Source organism: Homarus americanus, unplaced genomic scaffold (assembly GCF_018991925.1).
Source record: "Homarus americanus isolate GMGI-L3 unplaced genomic scaffold, GMGI_Hamer_2.0 scaffold19318, whole genome shotgun sequence".
Classification (NCBI taxonomy): Eukaryota; Metazoa; Arthropoda; class Malacostraca; order Decapoda; family Nephropidae; genus Homarus; species Homarus americanus.
Genome location: NW_024732238.1, coordinates 7,376,171 through 7,402,643, shown reverse-complemented (window position 1 = coordinate 7,402,643; position 26,473 = coordinate 7,376,171). Strand labels below are relative to the sequence as shown.

The 26,473-nt window shown below is 41.2% G+C and overlaps 1 protein-coding gene across 3 annotated transcripts in view; it reads right to left on the bottom strand.

Moving 5' to 3' along the window:
- The window catches only part of LOC121868427 (annulin-like), a 41,036-nt gene extending 16,581 nt beyond the window's left edge, over positions 1-24,455 (bottom strand). Inside the window, exons 1-2 of one of the 3 annotated variants that reach the window (XM_042369063.1) lie at positions 19,008-19,521; positions 449-463 (exon numbers count right to left, since the gene is read on the bottom strand). In XM_042369063.1, the coding sequence (XP_042224997.1) occupies positions 449-463; positions 19,008-19,146 (154 nt within the window). In that variant the 5' untranslated portion in view covers positions 19,147-19,521. Of the gene's footprint in view, positions 1-448; positions 464-19,007; positions 19,522-24,387 lie in introns of those variants that run through there. The other 2 variants (XM_042369065.1, XM_042369064.1) reach the window with 2 other exon arrangements.
- Between the last annotated feature and the right edge of the window lie 2,018 nt (positions 24,456-26,473).

The following is a 26,473-nucleotide window of genomic DNA, read 5'->3' as shown; positions in this document are numbered from 1 at the left end:
AAGAACGAGCAAATAATTTTTTTTACAGCTCAGTGTTAAAAGGTAGTGTAAATAAATGCAACATTATCTTACCCTTTAACGTAATAAACCTTGTAAATGAATGCAATAATTTAACGTTGTTACAAAACAAACCAGTTAAATCAATACAATTACTTTCAGTTTAAATTAAAAATGTAAATTAATAACACTCGGTTTCCAACAAGAAAATGCAAAAAACGAAGATTAAATTTACACAAAAAAAAATGAAAATCAATGCAAGGTTGTACAAATTTGTGACTTTTTTTTGTTTAGTAACACAAAGCACATAAAACAAAGGTCGATTTTTTAATTTACAGTAAAAAAGAAAAACTAAAATCAATGCTCTTTTCTACTGGTCAGTTTAAAAAAGACCTGTAAATTTACAAACAGTGCAGGTCTTACCAGTGAGTAGCCAAAGTAAATTACGTACCTGTCAGTGTTGGATCTACACCATCACCACACCCAGAGAGGAAGAGGAGAGAGAGGAAATATAAAGTCAAAATTAGTCTTACATTTTCTATAATTGAAAGATTTAGTATATCACTCTAGAGATTATTAAATATATCCCAAAGAACTTGTATATATAGAATTAAATTATATACATTATACAAGCAAGCTATAAGCATACTTCACTATACTACTGTACATCTGTGCTTCGTGTATAAGACGCTAATTGCTGTCAATAAAATTTTATATGGAAAAGCGCCCAGTTAAGTCACAGTTAAGCTTACATTACAGCAATTAATATATATGCTTTATATATCTACAGATGAACCTGAACATATAATACATATTCAACAGTTCTAAGTAATACTAATTATTCTACAATTCTGAATAATATATTACGTACAAAGTTTTAAGTAATAACCGTTGAGTAATATATTCAACAGTTCTGGGTAATGTTTACGGGTTTCAAAATATACACCAGGTAGGGTTATTAATTTTAACTGGTCCTAATACGAAAGTTTCACTCCAAAATAAATGTTAAATTTCAAAAGAATATACGTATTGTGCATAATTTTTTTGGCGAGTGTGTGAATCTGCAGTCAAGATCATATTCACTGGAAAGGCGATGAAGGAACTTTATGAAACAGTATCCACATTTATAAGAGAAGATAATTGACCTTTAGCCACAAGTAAACCAAGGTCAGAGGTCAATAAGACTACGCAAGAGGTCATCGGGAAAGGTTGTAATTTTTAACAAGACTGACAGTAAAATAAGGCCAAATCCGTCAAGGTCAAGGCGCCATAAATTCGTACAGGTAATGACTAAAATACTGCTAATTAAACCCATGTGAGATCTTGTTAGTGATACAGCTGTAGTTAGGGTTAAAATCACAAGCGCCCGAGACTCGAGGTGGACCATCCAGGGTATGTTTATAATTTATTGACCTTCATATTGGAACGTGACCCTGGTGGCCTTAGGGGAAATATTTACGTCAGATTGTCAGACAAACATCTCAGCCCTCAATGGTTCTTCCTGTATACAACGAGGAACCACAAACACACGGACTCTAGACAAACAGATCTATACACACGATTGTTTTATCGTTCCCGAGGATGATAATTATTCCCGCTTTAATAAGCAAAAAATCAACTTTCCCATGAATTCATGTGCGTGACTTAAGGCGTCGAAGATAGGTATGCACACACACACACTGGTGGGGTACATTTCTCCCTCGACTACGTGTGCTGTGTCTCGTCCTGCAGGGTGGCAATGTTATGCGGGCTCCTTCACCCTCCATGTGGCTACACGCACGTACAGCGAGAGAGAGGGGGTGAGAGAGGGCGAGAGAGAGAGGGGAGAGAGAGGGCGAGAGAGAGAGAGAGAGGGCGAGAGAGAGAGAGGCGAGAGAGAGAGAGAGAGAGAGAGAGAGAGAGATATCAGAGGTCAAATCCACTGGAACAAGTAATGGTGACACAGATCAACAAGCAAAAACTTTACATTTCTTTATAGGCTTCGGTCGAGTGTACGAGGGTTTACTTTATAGGCTTCGGTCGAGTGTACGAGGGTTTACTTTATAGGCTTCGGTCGAGTGTACGAGGGTTTACTTTATAGGCTTCGGTCGAGTGTACGAGGGTTTACTTTATAGGCTTCGGTCGAGAGTAATTTTGTATACCTATACTATGGGTTGGTTTTTGGATTCATATAAGTTTGTTTACAAGTCTTGTCTGTTTATTAAGCTTCCTTAGAAACAGCTTTAACAAGGCTCCCACTCTTAAGTCACGTCTCAGACGGTTCACTGGAGAATCTTTAAGCTGACGCTGCTGCTGTTTAGGTCTCGTATCGTCAGTCATTTCCGGAGGGCGTACCGGTGAACGACACTCTTAGTGAGTTACCAAATTAGTCAAGTTCTAGGAATAAACAAGGCAGCGGGGTGAGCCACAAGCCGGGCGCCTCATCTGGGCACGGCTCAAAATGTTACTGCGTTATGTACAGTCACGGGAAGTTAAGTCAGTCCCCCGTCCCATCCATGAACCCCAAGACTCCTGACCCTGTGAATCAGGTCCAAAGTGTCATCAATGGGCCTAACAATGTGTGATGTCTCTCACTGGTTCGCGAGTCTCAGGTCGGAGGACTGACAGCAAAGTGAAAGCTAGTTCCGTAAGCCTCACCGAGGGACAGCCACAAGCCTTGCAAGAAGATCCAGTTTAAGTAACGAGGTTAATTATGAGCCATATATAGGTCATGTGTTGAGTGACGAGCCTACACCTCCCTCCACCGTCATACTTAATTGTAGAAATATTTAAAAATATACATATGTATTAATTCATATAAAATAAAGCATCAGGAGTCATAGAGTATTGAAATAAACACAATCATGAGCGCAATGATTGTAAACATAAGGTGCTATTAGGTTAAGTGAGGTGAGGCAATACAAACATGAAGGAGCTTTAAGTGGGCGGGGCTGATGTCCTCGAAGCCAAGTGAGACGAGGTGAGGCAGAACAAGGTGAGGCTTGTGTCTCTCCGTACCTCCTTCCCTCATACCTCACCCCACCACCTCATCTTACCTCACCACCACCTCTCACCTCACCCACCCCGCCCTCCTCCTCCTCCTACCTCACCCTCGCACATCTGTCAGCCCCACCTCTCACCCCCTTGCAAAACCACACGTATGCGGGTATGACGTGCGCCGATTGGTCCTTACACACCATGACGTGCAATATCCCCCTTCTAACCAACAAGTATCAAGTGTCTGGCAACTTACCCTCGACTCCTATAGACACTAGAAGAATCACCTGAAGAATAGTCACCCCAGAGTGTCCACCTGAAGAATCATCACCCTAGCCCATAATATAGATATTCCAAAATACATGAGGCATATTACAATGGGTAGGTTAGGTTAGGTTAGGCATAAATAACCACCATGGAGGGTCCCGATCCCACCTGAAGAATGGTCACCCTGCCAAACTCTGGGGTGACGATTCTTCAGGTGATCCCCGTATCCCCACAGAAATGAAGTGTAGACCTTTGAGTAGACCACTGAATAACTAGATACAGCAGCCTAAACTAAGCCTTTACTGGGTACACTACACACTGCACTTGACGGTCTCAATTTCCCCAACTGTAAAGGATAGGGAACGATTTACAGCTAGGTGGCGAGTGCGCTGGGTGGCGAGGGTGCTGGGTGGCGAGGGTGCTGGGTGGCGAGGGTGCTGGGTGGCGAGGGTGCTGGGTGGCGAGTGCGCTGGGTGGCGAGGGTGCTGGGTGGCGAGGGTGCTGGGTGTGCGAACCGGTGATCTTCAGAGCAGGAAGCTAGAGGTGTGTTCGCTGGGTCGCCGTGACTATCTTAGCTAACCCACCCTTAAACCAAACCTAACCTAACCCATCCTTAAATATACCTAACCTAACCCAAATAGACCATAACCTCAAATAAACCAAAAATAATCTAAATAAACCTAATCTAACTGAACCTGACCTAACCTAACCTGACCTAACCTAACCAAATCAACCCGATGACCTAACGAGTCCCCAAGGGCCAGACACAGCACGTCAGGCCCGCATACGTGTGTTTTTTGCCAACCTGTGGTCTGGTTAATGTTGACGGTATGGTTACAGAAGTGTGTGTGTGTGTGTGTGGACCTGCCTTGTCACGGTTAGGCTCCCTTGTTGCTGGGCTAACCTCACTTTTTATTTGCTGTGGGTGTTTGCTGTGGGTGTTTGCTGGGTGTGTTTATTTATATTTCTGCGAGTTTGATGATAAAACGGCTCCATTAATGCAATAACAAACTCACACGGCTCCACGGATACACAAACAAACAAACACGAACAATATGCCTCCCATCATACAGTGGAGGCATAATATAAATACCACACATGGATAAGACACTAGCAAAAAAATGAAATTAAAATGGATTCAATAGGCTCGTCTCCCACCGACCAAGAGTGAGCAGTCTATCCAAACAATTTACAATATATCTGCATAACTAAGAGACTAAAAGAATTATTTTAATATAGAAGAGAGTAATTAAAGTGTTGTGCTCACTTAAGCTTAAAACAGAGGAGAGTGTTGTAAGTTTAAGTGATTTTACAGTTCGTTATTTTCGTTCCGTGGAGATAATTCTATTTTTCCATAAACACGGCAATACTAATAATACTAATGATAAATAATAAAAATAAATAATAATAATAATAATAATACAAAACAAAACGTCACATTCTTCCGGGTTAGTGTCGTCCAAATTGCCAGAGTTGTACTTTCCCACATTGTGAAGGTCACCCAGATTGGCAAGGACGTGGTGCTGGTGGTTGTGGTATGGGTGAGGTACGAGTAGCTGGTGTTTGTGATCGTAGTGGTGGTAGGAGGTGGTGTGGTGATAGTGGAAGTATTGTACTAGTAGTTAGAATTGTAATGGTGGTAGGAGAGGTAGTAGTTGTGGTGGGTGGTACGAGAGAGAGGAGTTGTGGTAACGGAGGTTGAGATAGTGGTTGTGCTCGTAATCAGTCGTGGTGGTAAGAGAGGTGGTCACTGTGGTGGTGGCTCATAGTCAGCACATGTGGTCACCAAACAGGATTCACTTACAGTTTACACCGAGGCGCTGACTAACTGTTGATAGCATACGAAGGGGGGCGTGGAGGGATAGAGGGGACGTGGACGGGTACGTGGAAAGTGGAGGGTAGGGGGACGTGGAGGGGTAGGGGGACGTGGAGGGGTGGAGGGGTAGGGGGACGCGGAGGGGGGTGATAAACAAACGCTATGAATAAACTCTGCAGTCTGGTCAGCATTACGTAACATTAAATTCCGCAGAACATCAGCCTTTTAAATCCCAATTCTTTCTATTTTAAACGTCTAAATTAATCCTTTTTCAGTATCGTTATTGTCTTCCGTTTGCCCGTGAGGTAACAATGTATATATTATACTCGAGCGTCCGTCCGTCCGTCTTGTGGGTAGTCGGGGAGTGTGGTGGTAACATGCAAACATCAGATATTAACCAAAATACATCCCGTAAATATATCGTAAGATCTCTCAATAAATTATCATACTTTGTTATCCTACCGAGTTATGGCCTCTTGATTTTGGGGCTGCAGCACCGAGGGGCACGCGTCTGCCCAGCTGTACTGATGGCCTTGCACTGATAGCGACGGAACGGAAGCTTACTGGAAACACATCAAAGTATATATCCATTCAAACAAATCCAGCTCGAGATCAATGACGTCACAGCCCAAAACGAACGAGCCCCGCAAAGCAAACTGACAATCTAAACCTTCTTATAACTGCATACACTGCATCCTGGAGGGAATTTGTCGGGCTAAACAAAATCAGTGTAACAGCTTAGTCTAAATGTGTTGACAGGCAGCAGCTAGAGACGAGGCTGTGGGGTTCCGACTTGGCAAACGTGGTTGAAGGTAAACAATGCCTCGACCGCAACACCCAGCCAACACTTACGAACACCAAGCCAGCCAGCTGATACCTACTGTACACTAAATAGCAAACACCATCTTGTCACAGTATAATCTTGATGGCGGTTTGGACGTATTTTCTGTAGGTACGAGGACGATCATTTGGCAGGATTTCCGACTCCAGTTACGAGGAAAATTCAACTCGAAAACCTTTACATAATTCAGACACCGGGAATCATTGGGCTAATATCTTTGGGATTATTTGAAATTTATTGGATATATTTCCTACATATTTTTATAAACGTCGTCAGTGTACATGTTCTAATTGGCTCCAGACTGAGGCCTTATCAGCTGGTGCAGTGAGGCGGCGCTGTCCTTACTCAGCTAACCGACAAGAGTGACAGTTTTCATGGGTAATTAAAACTGAGTGACCTCGTGCTCTCTGTCACCAACCAGATACATATCAACATCTTCAAGAGTCCACATCCTTAAGAGGGAGTTCTTATGCCAATGTATACCACAATATCAAGACCACAAGATGACACGAAGTAAATAAAAAAATAAAGACTGAAACGAAGATGAAAGTGGTATCAAACAGAACTTATTTAATGTTCATCATTATGGTAACAGATATAATAAAAAGTAGATTATTAGCCCAATAAAAACGAGGTTAGCTCAATAGTCTTGCAAGATCCACAAAACTAAAAATGCTGACAAGACTGCCCAGTGCCCACCCCCACCCCCCCTGGCCTAACCCGCTGATGTGTCAAGAGGCGCAAACTACACCCACCAAGGCACCATCACCCATCACAACACCTAGCGTCTGACAGTCTTCCAAGTATAAAGGCAATCCGATTAAAACTATTGGAATGGTGAGCCTTGGGAATGGTGAGCCTTGGGAATGGTGAGCCTTGGGAATGGAACGGAGTTATCCAATCAATCGTCCCGTGAGTGAGTCGAGATCAGTATTCAGGGGGGTAAGTGATGGAGGTAGCAGCCCTGAGGGTGTTATGGTGGCGTGAGGAAGGCTGGGTTGCTGGCTGTCAGTATCACGGCGGATCTTTGGGAGGGAGGGAGGGAGGGAGGAGCAGGAAGAGGGGCTGGGAGGGAAGAAGAGGGGGGAGTAAGGAGGGGGTAGATAAGGTGGGAGAAAGGAGGGAAAGGTAGATGGGGGAAGGAGGGTGTTAAAAGAGGGAGAGAAGGCTGGGAGGGGAGGGGGGGGTAGGTGAAGAGAGAAGAGGAAAGGGAGGGAACAATTCATATAGTTAAAGAATGGAGATAAGGAGGGAAAACAGAGAGAGAGAGAGAGAGTCTGTGCTTGTATACGGACAGTACAGTAATCCCACTCCCTCCCTCAAGTACTGTCCTTCCAACACTCCTTCAAGCACCACCTCCTCCACCGCGGCCCTCAGCGTGACCTACTGGTAGATAGACATCACTTAACTGTAGTATACAGTAGGTCAGGAGGTGTACCTGAACACACGGTCTTTATATCAACAACAAAGACAGTAAGAAAAAAAAACTAATAATAAAAAAAATTAAATACAAATAAAAAAAAACAAGAAAAATAAGAAAAAACAATGAAAATGTATAATAACAAATAGCAATAAAAAACATGATCATTCAAGAAATACTTCACATACTGTACACAACACATTCTTCCTCGCCGTTGGGTCAGTGTACAAACAAGAACGATACATCTCATTTACAATACGATCATTTATTACAACAACAAAACGATAACAAAAGATTTAAACTACCGCGGTGTATAGCTAGCATGAGCCCCCAGTCCTAATGGGCCCTAACCTAAATACTTAACCTAACCAAATTACCTAATCTATGTACCCAACCTATCTCCTGTACAAGACCACATTATGCTGGTCTCAACTGGCCTGGTGTTAAGTCACTGTGTTTCCCTGGCGGTGTAAACTAAGGTCAGTGAGCGGGTGTAGAATACCTCTGTAAACTAACAGTTGTAAACTTTTTAAGAGAGGATTTTCGTCATGCTTTTCACCACAACCACAAACCAAGACAACCAAAGTTATATATCCTAATTCAAATAAACTAACCAAGAAACTAAACTTATAAAAACTAACCTAACCAAACTTATACAGAGAGAGAGAGAGAGGTGTAGGGGAGGAAGGTGTAAGGAGGGAGGGATGTGCATGGAGGGGGGGCGGGGGAAGGGCAACTCCCAAGAGGGGTGAGTCAGACAGCGAGACAAACTTTTTTACCCTGTCCAAGGTGAGTGGGGAGAGATGGGTGGAGAGGTAGGGGTGTGGGGAGGGGGAGAACGGAGAGGGGGGTGGGGGTCGTACATCTTATCATTACCTTCGTCCTCTAATTACCCTGACCTCGACACGTCACAGCTGGAGGGTGTGTTAAGGATCACCGGTCTTATCACCGACATGGACCGAGGCCAGGAAACCCATCATTATGACCGAGTGGTTATTTGACCGTCAAGGAGGAACAACTCGAAGCTCTGTGACCGCCGGGCCCTGTGGGGTAATCACTGCCATATTTTTTCCCATTGTGTGTTAATACGTAAAGTACGATTGGGTTATGTCTGGTTGGGTTAGGTTATGTTATGTTATGTTGGGTTGGGTTGGGTTGGGTTAGGTAAGGTTAGGTTAGGTTGGGTTAGATAAGGTTAAGTATACATTAGGTTAAGTTAGAAAAGGTTAGGTTAGGTAAGATAAGATAAGGTTAGATTAGGCTAAGTTAGACAAGGTTAAGTATATATTAGGTTAGGTTAGATAAAGTTATGCTGGGTTAGGTAAGGTTATGCTTTATGTATGGGGCAAGGTTAGGTTAGGTTAGGCTAGTTTTGGTAAAGTTAAGTCACGTTAGCCAGGTATAGAATTACAACGTGTGGACGGTCAAACGAGCAATACTCAGTTGGGCGCCTCACCTGGGGGGCCATAACTAAAATTAATTCGGCATTATGACTGGGGGGGTGCACCGCGGCGTTGTGTGTATGAAGCTGCCACAATCTTCACAAGAGGGCACCAATATATGTAACCTGTTCCCGAATGACTGCAGCCTTTAATGTACAACACGAGTCTTGTCCCGAGGCAGTGGAGAAAACGTCAAAGATTTTAAACACCATAGGAAGACCTGAAGCTCTGTGGGGTCAAATGCCAGGTCTGCAATTTTTATCTTAATGAATTCTAATCAAAATTGGGGGAGCGCTTTAAAAATGTAAAACAAAATATCGGTTCTGCACTAATGAACGCACGCGCAAACGCCACTGGACAGCTTATAAACTCTCTTCACTCTTTGGGGACTATCACTTAAGGACCTTTGAGAATCCGCGACCGGAGTTTTACCAGCTGCCCTTCACACATCACTAGCAGCAAACAGTCAAGCATCCTCAGAACTCCCTCACGGTACAAAATATTCCTCCAAACGCTATAGATGCCGTGTATATAATAATAAATGTTACACTATAGGCAAAAATCACTGTATAGCGTCATTAGTTAAAACTTTAAAACACTTCTCGGATAATATAAATGCCCTCTCATCTTTTTAACGACACTGGGGAAATCGGGAGCTAAATCTCTGTACATAGGTAAAATTTTATGGAAATATTCATATAAACTTTCTCCCAGTAATTTTAACAAATCTTCATTATTTTGTACAAACCTGAATTAAAGGGATGCAACGATTTAATGGTGATGGTCGTTAAGTGAGACCATATATTCTAACAGTCAAATATTTCAGTAAATATCAAGGTTCTTGGTCTCAAATTCCTAGGTCAAACTTTTACCATAATAAATAGAGAAATGAGAACAGTATGTTTCAATTCTGACAACGATACTTACATTAATCACACTCAACCTAAAAATTATAAACATTATCCTATTAAAGTATTAACCAACGGTCCTTACGGGTTTAAGCTTCACAATATATTTTCCTCAGTAACAAGACACGAGAATAATTTATGTGCCTCGTTTAAGCCAAGACTAAAAATATCGTGCCTAAAAGAACACTGAATATTCATTGGTGATTTATTTATAACGGTGCAATTGTACGAAACAAAAATCATCTGATCAACCGGAGCAAAAAGTGCGTGTGTGTGTGAGTGTGTGTGTGAGTGTGAGTGAGAGTGTGTGTAGTAACGTAGCCATGTGCCTTGTGTTAGTATTTTTGTCGGAGGCGAGCATACCATGTGACGAGCTGACTCACTGGCGGATCCTAAAGAGGGGGGTAGGAGGTAGGGGGGATGTAGTGATAACGACCAAACTCCCTTCTCCTTCCCCCAGCCGTTCCACATATACACATCCATATAAAAAGTATTACACGATATAAAAAATAAAGCTTTAAAACCTTTGCAGTAATACTCTGGAGGTGTGCTTTGCTGGGCGATGTAGGTATTGGCCGTATTGCTTTTTGTCGGGTCCATGAGCGGCGGGAATGCAGACACATCACGCACTGTGTCGTTTCCCCCCCCTCCCCCTAAGGCACCAACCCTGTGACCTCTCCTTCCTGTTGCACAAAACCTCACCAGCTCCACTATTCCAAGCTTAAAACATACAAGCTAACCTACGCACATTAACTGTAAATTGTAATACACTAACAATAACTTGCTACTCAAAATTCAAATTAAAAAAATCTGAGCGGGTTGCGCGGTGAAGTGTGTATTCCTTCGGGTTCTTTTTTTTTCCATAAATCTGGTTCAACTCGTAAAATTGGCACGAGTTTGAGGTATCATCATACATTTACTTCCTGACATAGTGGTTAAAGACCCACCATATGCTGGGTAAATATTTATAACTAAAGATTACAAATAAAGTTGTAAATTTCCTCGAGTAGGTGGCTAAGTAGAATTCCGTAGTCATCACAGCCAACACAAGACCCTGATGTATTTTACCGACGAGCAGTTCCTTACACTTATCATTCCTGCTATGACGATCTACATTATATCTTTTAAAACAATTCGATAACTACTATCATTATTTTCATTTATTAATTATTATTATTATAGTCGCGTTTAAAAGAAGTAACATACCAAAACACATTACAACACTTATAATGGAAATACAGTACATCAAATACTGAAGAAGAAAAAATCGTACATGCTCTGCTCCGGCCAGCCTGGACCAAGTGAGGGAAGACTTCAGGGAACAGTACAGTATTTCCCCTTGTTGGTGTGACTGTCCCACTATGACAGAAGTAAGAGTCATCAACATTACCCACAAGACGTTCTCAAGTTCCCCAGCATTTATCACCTCTTATGACCGTCCGTACTTGAAGTCGGGGGAGAATGGGCGAGTAGGTGAGCAGGGCGATAGGTGTGTGTTTGTGGGTGTGAGAGGGCTAGGCTTGTGTGCAAGTAGACGAGAGGTTTGCGTGAGTGGGCAGTGTGTGTCTAGACTGTAGGGGTATGAGTAAGGGGCGATGGAGGTGTACGGGTGGCGAGGCTGGTGAGCGAGGCGTGTGAGCGAGGAGTGAGAGAGATGGGCGTGGCAGGCAGGCCGGTCTCCCTCTCTCCCCCACGCCACAAATACCACTAAGTGCACCACTGCCGCGGCCCTCGTCTGTCTACCACACTACCATAACAAACACTCGGGTGAAGTTAGCTCTAACATAACTTAAGGTAGGAGGCTATGTTGAAGCTATACCACAACTCACACCTAATTGGATATTTAATTATATGTGACAGCATGTTAATTACTATACCACGAACTTTTTATCTTTACTGTATTTGTACCTTATGTTTCTGGATAAAAAATATATAAGATTGCTACTGAATTTTCTGCTGTAACCTAACCCTACCCAGCCTGACACAAAGCATATTATTCCTTGCTATCTCCTCTATTTCACTCACTCCACAGGCCTGTAGGTTTGAACACGAAACAGTCCATTAGGCCTTTCTTAATCCACCTCGCCTTTCTTCCTGGAGAGGTGAAGGACAGGTGAAGGCGAGAGTTGTGCAAGGAGAGTAAGGCTGGCGGAGGAGTGTAGGGGTGATGGAAAAGAAAGGAGGAATGAAGAGGTAGAAGGAAGATGGGAGGAAGGGAGTAGATGGTCAGTGAATCGCCACCTCCCACGGTACATACCAGTCCTAGTTACGACCCAGGCTAGGTAAGAGAGACCGAAGGAAGGGGAGAGGTGAAGTAAGGGATGCTGGCGAGGAGGAAGCCGTGAGACAAGGACTAAAGGGTGTTGGGTGGGGGGAGGGGGTAAAACGGTGAGGGCTGAGGCATAACTTGGTGAGGGGTGATGTGAGGGGAGAGGAGGGGGAAGTGTTCTGATGTATTGATACGACTGGGTGGTGTGAAGCGGAGGAATGACACGCTAATACACAATCTATTTCTCCACCTTATTCACTGACAGTACTGTACGGCCGCCACAGTTAGGACCGTAAATACATCTTAAATACGCTATAAAGACGTGGGTGAAATACGTCACGACTCGAGGGATTAATCTAATCGGCATCACATTTTTCCAGTTTTTGCCTCGTGTGCTTCTTCCGAAATTATTATATTTCCTTTTACGTCTCTTCTTTGCCTATCTGTCTACTTCTCTTTGTCTGCTTATTTGCCATCATTTTGTGTCTCTCCATCACGCTGTCATCTTAGGACTACTCTCTCTTACCATCTGTGACCCTAACATTAAACTACCCTCAACAGCTATACAATTCCCTTAGTGGTGGCGGCAGCGTTTAACCCTACATCCCTCCCCCTTCCCTAAAACCTTGTCCACCACCTCACTGTCCATCACCGTCTAAGAAGCCTGTCCAGAACCACTTCACCCGTCACCCCACAAAACCCCGACACAACCGCCCCCTGTCCCATTCTTCTCATTGCTCAACTTTTCCTCTTCACGGTGTCTTCCGAGGGAATTTGATCCTTAACTAGACACTTGATTCTGGAGAGACTTCTTAAATTCGAGGGACTTACTAACATATTTCATGACGTGTTTCAGTTTCATAAACTTATTGACAAAGTTTGGAGTACAGTTTGCCTATTGTGAGCAATTCAGTCAGGTATTGACACTGAGGGTGGTATCACTTCTCACTGCCACACAGGACAGAGGTTCATACACTATATATACTGTTAATGAATATGATCTATTCCTTTGTGTAATTCATGACGGTTTTAACAGTAGTTTTCTGTTTTGTTTTTCTTCTCTGGTGGGTTTATTATAGGACACAAACAAACACACACAGTGATAGTGGGCCACCAGCTGTAGAATAAGGTAGTGGTAGAATATGGCTGGCGGTTATATTAAAGTTTTATAGGAAGGAGTGGTGGTGGTAGTTACAGTGGTGGTAGAGATTACAGTGAAGTACGGTTGGTGGGAGAGGTCATGGTGGTGGTGGTGGTGGGGAAGGATATTGCGGTGTGAGGTTGCGGAGGCGAGTATTAAGTAACCGCCAAAGAGAAAAGAGCAAGTCCGTCCACCAGCCCAAGACATATGCGTGACATATGTGCACCCACACATTGCCAGTCAGTCAAGTGACACTACAACCAGAATCAGATGGTTTACTTAGAAATATAAAACAAATTCGTGCATAAAAGTCTGGTACAGTGGGTTTACTTATAAACGAGAATACATCCAAATACAATACTGTATTCCTTAACCTACGTAGTTATGAATATTAGTAAATGAATAAAAAACTTTACAATGCATAAACAGATAAAAACAGAAAAACAAGAACAAAAAGTACAGATATAAAACAAGACCTATAAACGTGACAATGGCAAACTACAGTCAGGCGCCATTCATGCCTAGTGGGACCTTAGTGGGTACAATCATTCACAATCAAGACCCCAACACTTGTCTACTAGCGACCATTAAAATGCACTTATTCCATATGTACCGATAAAACCAGTTTACTTATTTGAAACGACCTGAGAGATGAGGGTAGGAAGAGAATTGTGTTATTCTTGAGGACTTTTTCATCAACGTTTCTATCAAATCAATCTTTATATCTACGTGAAAATCTATCGTCAAAAATGATCCAGTGAACAGAGGTGCCGGGAAACAAGGAGTAGCTAAATATCATTATTATTATTATTATTATTTACTACTACATCATAACTATAATACACCAAGGTATCATTTTTCAGAGTTACAATCGTGACTTAACCTCCGTCCAAACTAAAAGCAAAGAAACGAGCAGATTCAGTAGTGGTATCCGATACTACTGTTGCAGTGGTTCTACTACAGTACTCATGACTTCAACCCTGTTACATCTTAACTAAGAAAACAGTATAATTATCTTGACGCCGTGAAAGCTACAGCGTCATATCAAAGCTTTGGCGACTAACGGTACTGACAAGACGAAATGTAGAAATGGGTCAGAAAAATACAGAAATTATTATGTGGCAACACTACCCGCAGTCACCTCCCTACAGCTTACCCCCCCCCCCCTTCCTACTAACCATCTTTCTTTTAAAAAAAATTATTCCACTTTGAAGATTACGTATCGTTAACTAAGCCAAATCATCCCTACAAAAGGATCCCATATGATAAGCTTGTAATGGTTTGGTTGAATCTGTCATTGTATACACTGTCTTCTATAAGCTGAACCAACATCTACATACATAAACAATTTACCGATTATCTACCTGTATACCTTACTATCTTCTTGTGGGTATATCTATATGTATCTATATCTTTGTGTGTATCTATCTCTATCCCCAACACTTCCTGTCTGCTTCGCTCAGCCAGCCAGACGGGTCAACAAGGAGGATGACTGGAACTCTGTCTGAGAACGGCAGCAGCACTATTTAAACTGCCGCCGGGGACTTATAAAAACTGTCTCAAGAGTATTCCCATTCAAGGTTCTACTCCTGTTGCACGGGTACTAAGCTGTGGTAAGGCATGCTGTTTTATATCGTTACTAAGCTTTTTGTAAGTGGTGCCAAGTCGTTTTTACACTTACTAAGCTGTGGTAAGGCGTGCGGTTCTATTTATCAACTAAGCTGTGGTAGTAATATTTCGGTGATACCTTCGCAATTTTGATAACACACTCTGAAGGTATTTTTTTGTCATTTAAATACAAAAAAAAAATGCAAAAACTTTTAAAGCACAGATCTCTCGGTGGATATTCGTGTTATACATTGGTAGAAATCAATCGCCACTTGGGTTAAAATATCAGTGTATTAGGGTTACGCTGGTTATTAGGTTAATGCACGTGGATTAGGCTATTTGGGTTACATCTCTTCGGTTTGCTAATTTCTGTGGATTTGACAAGATTAGGTTAGTTTATCTAGATTAAGTTTAGCAATCAGAGACGTTAAACTAGATTATTTGTTCGATTAGGTTAAGTTTAGGCTATGTTACCGGATTAGATTAAGTCGCTTGGATTATATTAAGATTTTAACTCGTCGATTAAACCAAAGTAAACTATCTCAAATTTAGCTGAATAAATTACAAACTTAAATAACTTCAGGCATATAAAGCTTCATCTTAAAATCACCGACTGAACTTAAAACCACAAACATCCGGAAATATTCAGTTTGGGCATAGGTGTGGTACGCTAGCCTAAGCAATTATTCCAACGAGACCGCCACAGAATTTCTGACGAGGAAGATTTTGGCTGCGCCATCACATACATACCAGGGCTGGGCGGCATCCGGGTGTGATGAGGATAGTGTGTGTTCGTGTAATGTATTATAACTTGTCAAGAGGAAAGGTCGAAGGTGGAATTGTACTGGGACGTGTGTGTGTGTATGTGTGTGTAGATTTGTACACAGGCATGGCAACAACACGATCATCAGGTTGGTCTTCCCAGAACTATCGTCTCGTCTCGTCCCTCTATCCACGTCTCCCTCTCTTCCTACTCTTCTTGCATCTCATTCTTCTACCTCTTCTTGACGACCTCCTCTTAAAGTTATTAAGGTCATCTGGACACGTTAAGGTTATGCGACTTGCATTAGGTTGTTTAGGTATGGTTATCACATACAGATTTGATGAATTCTACAACTGGTGCTTCTCCTTCACCCTTTCTTTCTACACTCGCTTTATTCTCCTCTTCTCTCATCTTGTCTTCATCCATCTTAATAATGACTTACAACTTCGTGCGCGGATAACATCACCTCATTCCTAGTTCTCAGAAATGCGTGCATCCCCACCCCCTCCCTCCGACCTTCACACACGGCCCAATTGCGTGATGTCTCCTCTTGCCCCCTCACACACGACCCTATAGCGTGTAGTGCCCCCCCCTCAGCCCCTCACACACAACCCCCAGCGTGTATCTACCACACTGTTATAAAGTGTTGAAGGCAATTTACCACTTATTTCCCACTCAAGTAAACATCTGTACTTGCACGCGCTGGTAAGATGTCACGCGTATCTAAGTAATTTTTGTATTGCATTTGTTAGCTCGGGGATACAGCGCCCAAGGAGGGTTACTACCCCTTAAAATTTGCCTGAAGGTGGAGCAAGTGCCCTTCCTTGATGCCGAAAACCCCAGGTAAAAATAAGGCTGGTCACACCGAGCGCCCAAGATAAACGGCAAAAATTAGTTAAAACCTTTAACCATTTTCTTGCCACAGAGGGTCTGTGTCAAAGAGTGCTGCCTCCATGTTTTATTACACCAAGTAAGTAGGTAGATGATCCACTTGAATTATATTGTCACAAAACACCGCCTTAGATATTACAAGGATACCTAAAGTTGGTCACGTCACTACACACTACCTCGCCCGGTCTGGTTCATCGAGTTAGCCCTAGTGCCCGCCCTTCCCGACTGACCGGTAGCGTCCAGCAACATGTGGGATTTTTTTTTCTAATTATATACGTGGTCTGGTGTTCTAATTACCCGCACTAACGCAGCCATAAACCACGACTTGGTCACCTCTTTTATAATGCTTAAATACCCGCACTAACGCAGCCATAAACCACGACTTGGTCACCTCTTTTATAATGCTTAAAATGTTGAATGTTTTCATGTTTCTCTGTAACTGCTGTCTGGTATTACAAAGGCACCGAAGAGATGAGAACTACTAACACTTCAAGCACACCACTTTAGTGTCTAGCACAGTAGGTATGAAAAACTAACTTTCCAAATAATTGATCAAAATTTATGACCTTGACCTTTGACTTGTTCTGGAAATGATAAGATTTCCTGGAGAGTTTCATCAAAATATCAATAACTATGCAAGAGTTATGCTTCGGGCACCCAGACAGAGACTCAAGAGGACACCCACACAATACATCCTTTCTTCTTCTCAGGGATGAATAAAAACCAGTACAATATCACGTTAATAACTGACAAAGCTGCACAAACTTGCTTCCAATGAACACAAACAAGCCGCAACTGTGAGCAGATCGAGTTTCAAAATCTTCCCTGTTAGTCTCCCTGAGCCCGATGTCAACGGGGCCACTTCAGGGATCCAACTTAACATGACAAAGTTTTTCTGTGTGTGTGTGTGTTCGCTCAGAGGTCATCTTACATGTTGGGTTAGTGATTTTAGGCCCCAACCCACATACAGTACAATACTACGAGAATCCCCAATTGGAAACCACCTGTTGACCTAGTCCCTCGTCCTGCTCGACACTATAATAACAGCAACAGATAATATCCATACTTTCTTTAAGGTCTTGTTCCTTTAATCTTCCACTCCCAGAAATAATGAAAAAAGGCAAAACAAGAATCATCGATGGAATAATCGATCCCCTCGAGACACAAAAATTGTTAAAATTCGTCAGTTGTGTATAGAGAACTTAATGAATTTTGGTTCCAATAAGCCGATTGATATGGAAACAAATGTCAACAGACCTACGAATAATCTTACCCCTATGAAACCCTTGAGAAGGGATTAATAAAGTAAATTTTATAAAATCTTTGTCAAAACGATAAATACTTTGAATTATTATCCAGTATCCCCCCGTGTGTACACGCATCACCCTACGCTGCCCTATGTAGTCTTAATAAACCATGTACAACTCAAACTCTTTAGCCCATTAATTTTCATACAATGTCTCTTTGGTCCATCCCGCAGCCACCTCTCCTTTATAATCTTGGCAATGAACTAATTAACATGTATACGTGACGCCGCCCAAGCCTAGCCATCTTGTACTCTCCTTAATACGTCTTGTGTTTACCCTTTCGTCGAGACATCCACAGTAAAGGGTTCTTGAATTAAACGCCACAACCTCTTACACAGACCTTGATTTCTTCTGACATTCATTTCACGCGTTAGTTGAATAGCCAAGTTTTACATTTAGAGTAGCGTTTTCACCTTAAGATTAACCACTAACACTAACCTAACTCAATCCCCCCAGAAGGTGTTGAACCATCAGATGAACTAAGCTGGGGTGGGTGGCTGGGGGGCTAATCTCTTGGTGATCACTTCGTTCTTTTTAAAAGAAAAAATATATATACGCTGACAAAACCGGTTTACTTTGCAAATAAACAAACGTGTCGGCAAGGAGCGGCTTGGTCGGGCGGATCGCTGTTGCCCAGTAAGAGGCTCGCGGGTTAAAACAGGAACCATTTATGCGGTTGGTTGGTAGCTGCTCTCCTGCCTTGCCAAAAACAACCACGTTCTCCCTCGTTGATATATTCACCATCAAACTGACCCAAAATAGCCTAATCGAACTCCTAAACTAACCTAAAACAGCCTTATCTAATTCAAACTAACCCAAAATAACTTGATCTAACCCCAATAATAATATTCTAGCTCGAACTAAAACAAAATTGCTTAATCGCAGATATAGGAAAACCAGTGAAAGAATAGGCCAGGTTATGTAGTACTGTATACAATAGCGCTAAATGTTGCCAATTGGGTCATTAGATCAGCCACTTTATTTACGTATGCAGAAAAATGAAAAGGATACCAACACCCTATGATAAGGAAACGCCTCCCTATCTAAACAGGAAACTTACGTATTCTAAGTTAAAATGCGATATTTTTTGCTTACAATATTCACGCTTTGTGTTCAAATACCGTGCATCAAACTGTGTGCAAAATGTGAACTGTAAATTGATAATGGTAAATATTAAGCACCAATAAACTAGCAATATTTCACATAATGTCTTATATTTGTTAGTTTAAAGCAATTTTTTACGAAGTGGGTATTTGCACTGACAAACTGATCCCTTGATGACGAGGTTCGGGTGCAGATCCCTTTAACTTTTAAAATTACATATTATAAAAGAAAACACTTAACTTGGACAAGCAACTCACCGACACTCTCACCGTAGACAGGTGTGACGGGCTTGGGACGGTCTACAGGTTCAGACTTTGAAGGTAGGTTGTTGGGCTTCTTTGGGATGAGCCAGGCAAAACATCCCGATTCCTTGCAGGAAGAGCAAGCGTTGCCCATTGTGGCTCTCTCTCTTTGGACGTCTTAAAGTGGGAACTATGATATCACAGATCTTCGTTGTGTATGGGAGGATCCTGGTGGGTCAGCTGCGATAATAGCCCGCCAAATCTTGCAGAAATGTTAACAAATTCGATCCGCTCACACTTCCCTAAATATATGTATATATCATATAGGCGTATTCTATGCTATTATAATTTATAATGCCTTCCCTCAACACAGCTCTCTTCTGCTCCAGACGAAACTCTCATTTAGTACCAGTTTGGTAATGTTCATTTATCACTGAACTGGGCGAACTTTACCGCGTCAAGCCTCACAGCACCGGTGCTTGGGAAGGATATCTGACACATAGGCTCGTGAGGGTTGCCAACTGGTGAATGCGCATGGAGTGTTGAGAACAGGTCGGGGTATCCGCGCTGAGACTGCCCACAAGTACGAGTTGCCGTAACTCCATTATTTTCTAAACAATTTTGAGGAATTTACACGTATGCAATTTATGTTTCCTTGTATTAATATTTTGAGGTGCTTGTTCAGAGATCGACACCAATTAATATTTATATTCAGATTGAAAATATACGTATATTACATAATATTATTAAATGGGCAACGCCTAGCTTGGCCCGTAAAGTGGACTTCGGCCACTCAAATTCCCGTCGTGTGAATGGAATTCCTCCTACGGTATAGTATGAGCTGTATATTATGTTATGACGCATATATATAATCAATTATTCATAAATTCTGGCGACTCGGAGATTCGTTGGTTAATCTTTTATTGGTAACGAGAACTTTGAGGACACTTGCAGGTGCTGTAAGATTTTTATGACGTAGCTCAAGTGAGAGAGTTAAAAGGCAGTTCTTGTTTTTTCACTGTAGAGGAATATTTATCGTACGAACGTCTGAGAATGAAAATCAGTCGTGATGGCCTCCCTGACGTCAGATTTAAAGGTAAAAGTAGTGAAGTGAAATTTTTATTGCCTCGTGCATGTGTGTGTGTGTGTATGTATGTGTGTCAACAAAACCTTGATTCTCTCCCTCGCACGAGACATATATTTCCAGACATTCATTCGTGTTTTGAGCACATTGTGAGTGAATTAAGTTAATAAGGACTTAATCGCCCACTTGTCCACTCATATCCTTTTACTTCTCAACCTTAAACTGAAACAGGGGTCAAAATCTTTACGTTGTCAGTGGCCAACTCGCCCTTAACAGGTGAGATTTTGAACCATTGTTGCATCTCTTAGTTGCATCCTTGTTTCTGATCCACCTACACAGTGTGTGTGTGTGTGTGTGTGTTAAAATAAACACCCCCATCAACGTTTAATTCTTATAAATGTGCCACATATGAATGCCACTTCGATTTGTATATAAAAATTGATTCTATGATGTATTATTGCGCTTCAACAACAATTAAAAGGTACACACTCCCTTTGAATAATTTGTAACTAAATGCAATAGTGTTCACACCACAGTTAAAAAAAGTAAACTAGACGTCTGTAATGTATCTATGGTCTTGAAAATTAATATCGTGCCAAATTGGATATAGTGAACTTAATCGTAAGGAAATTCAACTACTATTCACACACACACACGCACACACACAGAGGTGACTCATCATGCTATTTTCTGACAAGGTACTGCCATCATCAACATTGTACAGTTAATGTTTCAGATAGAATGTGTTGGTGTGTTTTTGTGGGCAGATAAGACTAGACTTATCAGAGTAAACTGATGATGCTTTGTGTTGTAAATGATTCACTGCAGTTTCTCTTTTTTTATGTTTGTTCTCTCGGTAAGTAATACAGGTAAACTTAACATTAGTGATATACAGACAATTATCATATAAAATATTATAAAAAGTATATTTTCTTAAAGAAATGTTGGCACTTAAATTACGATGTCCAAAGTTTCAGCGAATTTGCTGTCGAGAATCAGAAATAAAATAATAGTTTCGTATTTAAATTCAATTTCTATCTACAAAAAGGCTAAGGCATCACCTTTACAGTACTGTCACCACACCAATACTGCAGTACATACTACCTATATTTCATGCTTAAACCACAAATGCGATTTGTATTCCTGAATAAACTTTGAATAAGTTAAGGCATCACATAATATACCACCATCGCCGAATTACTGTACTCGTTGTATTTCTGAATAAAATTCGTGAATTTAAGACAGCTACTTTATAGTACTTGCATCATATACCTAATCCTGTACTCGTACTTTTGTTATAAATATTCTGACCCTGGCACTATTACTGCGTTAGGTCGTCTGGGGTGTGACAGACCCGCACACACCCCCCAGCACTCTGGACTGTGACGCGACAGTGGCCAGGACCGGTTTTGCAGGTTTTTATTCAGCATCCCATCGTTTGCCCGTCCTTCAACTTGCATCATAACTGCATGAGCCAGTTAGATGTGCCCTTGTTTCTTCCTCTTGGTGGACGTTTAACGTACGAACGTTTAAGAATCCGAAGGTAAGAATCCTAAATGAATGGTGGTGTTGAGTACAGACAGTCCACATGAGTGAACAGTGTGTAGTACGCTTCAGTGAATGATGATCTGTTGTACAACTGAATGAATAGTGCGTATTTCACTTCAGTGCGTGACACACTTGAATAACCGGTGCGTAATACGCCTCAGTGAACAACGTGTAGCGAGTGTGAATGAAGAGTATAAAGTGGGGTTGAATGATCAATGCACAGGCAGTTAAATAAAAAAAATGTCTGGTACAATATTGATAAAGACGTGTGTGTGTGTGTGTGTGTGTGTTATATTTATAGAACTATGATGAAATGTTTCTTAAATGTTAATAATCTAAACATAGAAAGAGATGTTTTCACTGTCAATCATCACCGAACACTTCACATGTGTCCTGAGCTGACATGAGTCCCCACTTACTGTATGTGTGGGTTTTCATCAGTGTCTTAAGAAATAACAATAAACAAGTAATATCTTAAGACTTCGTGCAATATATGTGATTAAATGATCCTATGTAATTAATAAATTTTCGGATTTAAATATTCATTCATTATCAGTTTTATACACCATAATGACTCAGTACTATTTGTTTCACCATCACACAAACACCGCTGACGTAACACCTTACTGTCTCGTCCAACACTCATCTTCTTTCAAAGAAAATTTGGATTTCCCGACACCTCCCACCGTATGGCCTCACAATCACATTTCACATCACCACACCCTTGCACACTTTAGTATTTAATTTAACACGTATTTATCGACTTCAATTCGAAAACAAAAAAACGTACGTGATATAGCACACTACTCCCGGATCAGTGTGGACGATTATGTCGCCGTTAAATGTATTAATATTCAAGTACAAATACTGGACAGCTTTGCCGTCATTGTACTTCAGGTGGCGCGGCGGGGACAATCAGTATTTGCTCTCATTATTAGCTAGATTTTGTTGTGGCGCGGGAGATAATCATATTTTGTTTTTTATTATGCAGTTATAACTTCTTCCACTGGTTAAGGTCGGCGGGGAACTTGTCCAGTTTTACAGCCAACCGTATTTGTATTTGACCTAAATAGGGTGGCGGGACGACACACACACGTGCATTCTTTTTAACTTCTGATTCACGATATTGAATTAGTTCCTGGAGGTATGTAATTAAGGTATGAACAATACCTTACTAAGTATAAAATCGCCTCACAAAGGTACGATACAGTGAATGCCAAAAAAAAAAAGGAATGTCACACATACTTAAATCATTAAAACATCATTATCCTCCGTAATGCTCGGGAAATTTTTTCGAAACTTCTCGTTTTTGTTTCCTATACTTAGCCATAGGAGGTGATCTTATCCTAAATTCGACTGAGCAAAACCTATTAATCTCACACTCATCTCCAACGCAAAACCAGGTTACCGTAATGTCTCTCACGAACTCTGTGCGAGACGTTACGTTATATCCTGTCCTTGGCTCCACCGGGTGTATTTCCGGCCGTTTGAACCAAAAATCTGTGAGTGAGGGTTTTTCTACATTACCGACGTAGAACAGTACTTTTGAAATACTTCCCCTCTGGCCTGGAAGAAATGTTTTTGTTTTTTCTCAAGGCGTCGTCAGTCAGGGCGTTTTTGTTTAACTTTACAAAGTGAAGGGTCATTGTACTTGGTCCTCTATGTATCACCTTAGTCTACAATATAGCAAGCCTTTTGTTACAACAGAAGGATCCTAATTAAAATCCTTCTTTACTCCATGTTAACGTTTCGATGATTGTTGTCACAGGATATTGGTTCTCTTTTGTGTAAGAACAGATCCTAATACACTAAACCCGTATTGGGGCGTGGCTGTTGTGACGTCACCTTTGAATTCTAAATGATGAGTGGTGGGATTTTTATTAATCTCGCTGGCAAAATTTTATGGGGGCGGAATTAGTAGCCTAGCCTATACTGTACAGCCGAAGGGACGTACACATTCAAATCAAAACAACTCATTACATACGTGGCAGTGAGGGTATAAAAATAAATGAATAGAATAGAGTGAAAACGGAAGCTCGACAGTCCTACTTACAATTTCCGATCTCACCTGGTGGTAATGTAGACCACCCTGGCCTATTTCCAGGTTCTTTTGTCGTGTCTCAGTGCAAGGATGTGTGAGTGATTTCCGGCACTCCAGGACACTGCGGCGGGCCTATCCTCATACATGAACACTAAATACGGGTTACAATAGTCTCGCCGCTGTTTTGACGTCATTTTGAAACCATTTTTGGGTGGGTGTTTCAGTGATCGAGTAAGATTGGATCACATATGGCATCGACGTCACCTTGTACTATATATGTTGTAGGGAATCTAAGTTGGTGTATATGTGAAGTTAGGTTAGGTTAGGCTGCTTTTTTTTTCAATTCAATAAGAACACTGAAAAAAACCCGTCTTTAACTGTGTGAATATTGCTTTATCCTGCACATTGTCAGGTCCAGCCTCTGTTACCAGCGAACTAACACTGAACATCAAAATTCATAAAGTAACAAAGAACATACCTCCACATGAACGACTAGTAAGCTAATAAATTATGAAATGACAAATTAAACAAAATGGAAAAAAAATCACGAATAACACACATTTGTCTCTTCAATCATAACTCTTGCGAATATATTTTTTACTTACTTTATCCTCTTCGCCATCAGTAACCTTTCACGGTATTAACATATATAACGCCTTAACACATAATAACTCGTCAATATTAGTATTCTCCTACATGCTCACGAAGGAGGGAGGATTTACCTTTGCGAAACCTCTTGTACGGGCGTCCACTTCGGGCCATGGCGTATTAATGTTTGTTGGGAGTGATTTGAGGCGGTGTGTGGTGTGTGTGTCCTAGTTAGCTAACTTAGCTGTACAGTGCGTGTTTCCCAGACGCGTAACTGCAAGGATATAGGATACTGGTGTCGCTTGAAACACAAGTAAAATAAGCTAATTTAAATTATAGCTCTAACCTTACTTAACCTAAGCTAACTTTAACCAAACTAAGTTAACTTTAATCTAACTTAAGTTAACTTTAACCTATGTTAACTTGGGTCGCGTTAGGGTGTTTAATAATTAGGTGATATACGCAGGGGGCGAAAAAATAAAAAAAAATTAATAATCTGTTAAATCATCTCTGTTGTGTATGAGTAATAATAGCAATTGAAAGTTCAGAGCCCCGTCATACACTGCACTGTGCAGGGGAGGAACGAGAGATAGAGAGTATCAGTGCAATTCTGACGTCATTTGACATGTCTTCAGTGAAGTGAGTCCGATACATATTCACATCTTTACACACATAAACACACATTCACACACACAGTACCTGACATAACTTTAGCCTCTTACTTAAAGGACATTGTCATTAGTGCTTGTAATAATAGTCTTTTGTTTCACCCACACTTACATATGACCGGAAAATACTTTCACTTTACGTAGTAAAAGAAACTTGGGAAAGAAAACAATTAGGTTAAGTACATACGAGTAAAAATGACAACATATCCGCGCCTAGGAATCCCGTCCTTGGGTCATATACCTGAGACTGAGACGCTGTTTTTCCTTTCTCTAACACGAAACATTTCTTGCATGTGAATGAGTTATAGTTAGTGTTTGTAGCGGTGGTGTAGCTAATTTGTTGTAGAATATTTAAACACACAAGAGATGAGACGGCATTGTTTTCGTGTTACACCCGTGAGTCCGTAACGATGGTTCTACATAAGAAACTGAAGAAAATAAGACCCTGGTTGTAGCTGTAGTAAAATTAATGTAAAACAAATAATATCTATGTTTTAATTAATGCTATTTAATGTTAATAAATGGAACAATAGAAGTAGCTAACCATTAATGGTAAAGAAAAAACGAAATGGATTGGGAACGCCATCGTATGCACTGTACAGTAAGTGCGTACGTGTGAAAACGTAATTTTCTCTACATAAGAATATGAAAGCAACACGTATTACTGTCCATATATGTTTTAAATAATACTTACTAATGTTAAACAAGAATTCTATTCACCAATGGTTGTAAAATCTAAAGCATAAGGACAGCCAATGATTGTTGAGCGAGTTTTTACTCAGATGACGAATTCATCAGGTTCAACTCTGGCTGACCGCTGAAGCTGAAACTTTCCATTAAGATGTCACAGCTGTTGCTGAAACTGTTACTGAATCTGAAGATTTTGTTGAAGCTGCTTATGATGCTGAATTTGATGGTGTAACTGAAGTTGATAAAGCTTCGGATGATAAAGCAGTCAAAAGAACCGTTCACAATCACAGCCGCTTTCTTTTCTCATTATACATCTTTATGTATAGGTCATATGCGTTTTTCACATCCCTGTTAATTTTAATGGATCCACTTCAGAAAATATGTTCATTGCTTGCTCCATATAATATCCACAGACCTCTCACCTTTTTCATATCGTTTTAACACATCTAGTTTCTCGGCTAAGCTTATAGACTTTATTTTAACTTTTGAACCAGCACGACCATCACATGCTCTCGTTGAATAGGGACGCAAAAATGACGTAAGATACCTGAATGTTTTTCTTCTTTTCCTGTTCAGATGCGTGAAAACAAAAGGCCCGCCAAGTTGTGACTTTATATTAGCGATGCTGGCGTCACCACTCACAAGCCGTGTTGCCAGATACTTGTGATCAAAAGTAGCGGAAACAGACCTTAAAAGTAGCGGAAGCATGCTAAATTCATGCTTGCCTTATGTCTCATGAGTTAAGGGTGTAGAAGCCTGAAGAGTCAAGGGCATAGAAGCCTGAGCAGTCAATGCTTTATGTCTAAAGCAAGTTATTGGAAGCTCCAACAACTTGTCCCTGAATACGAATTCGCAACTTTCG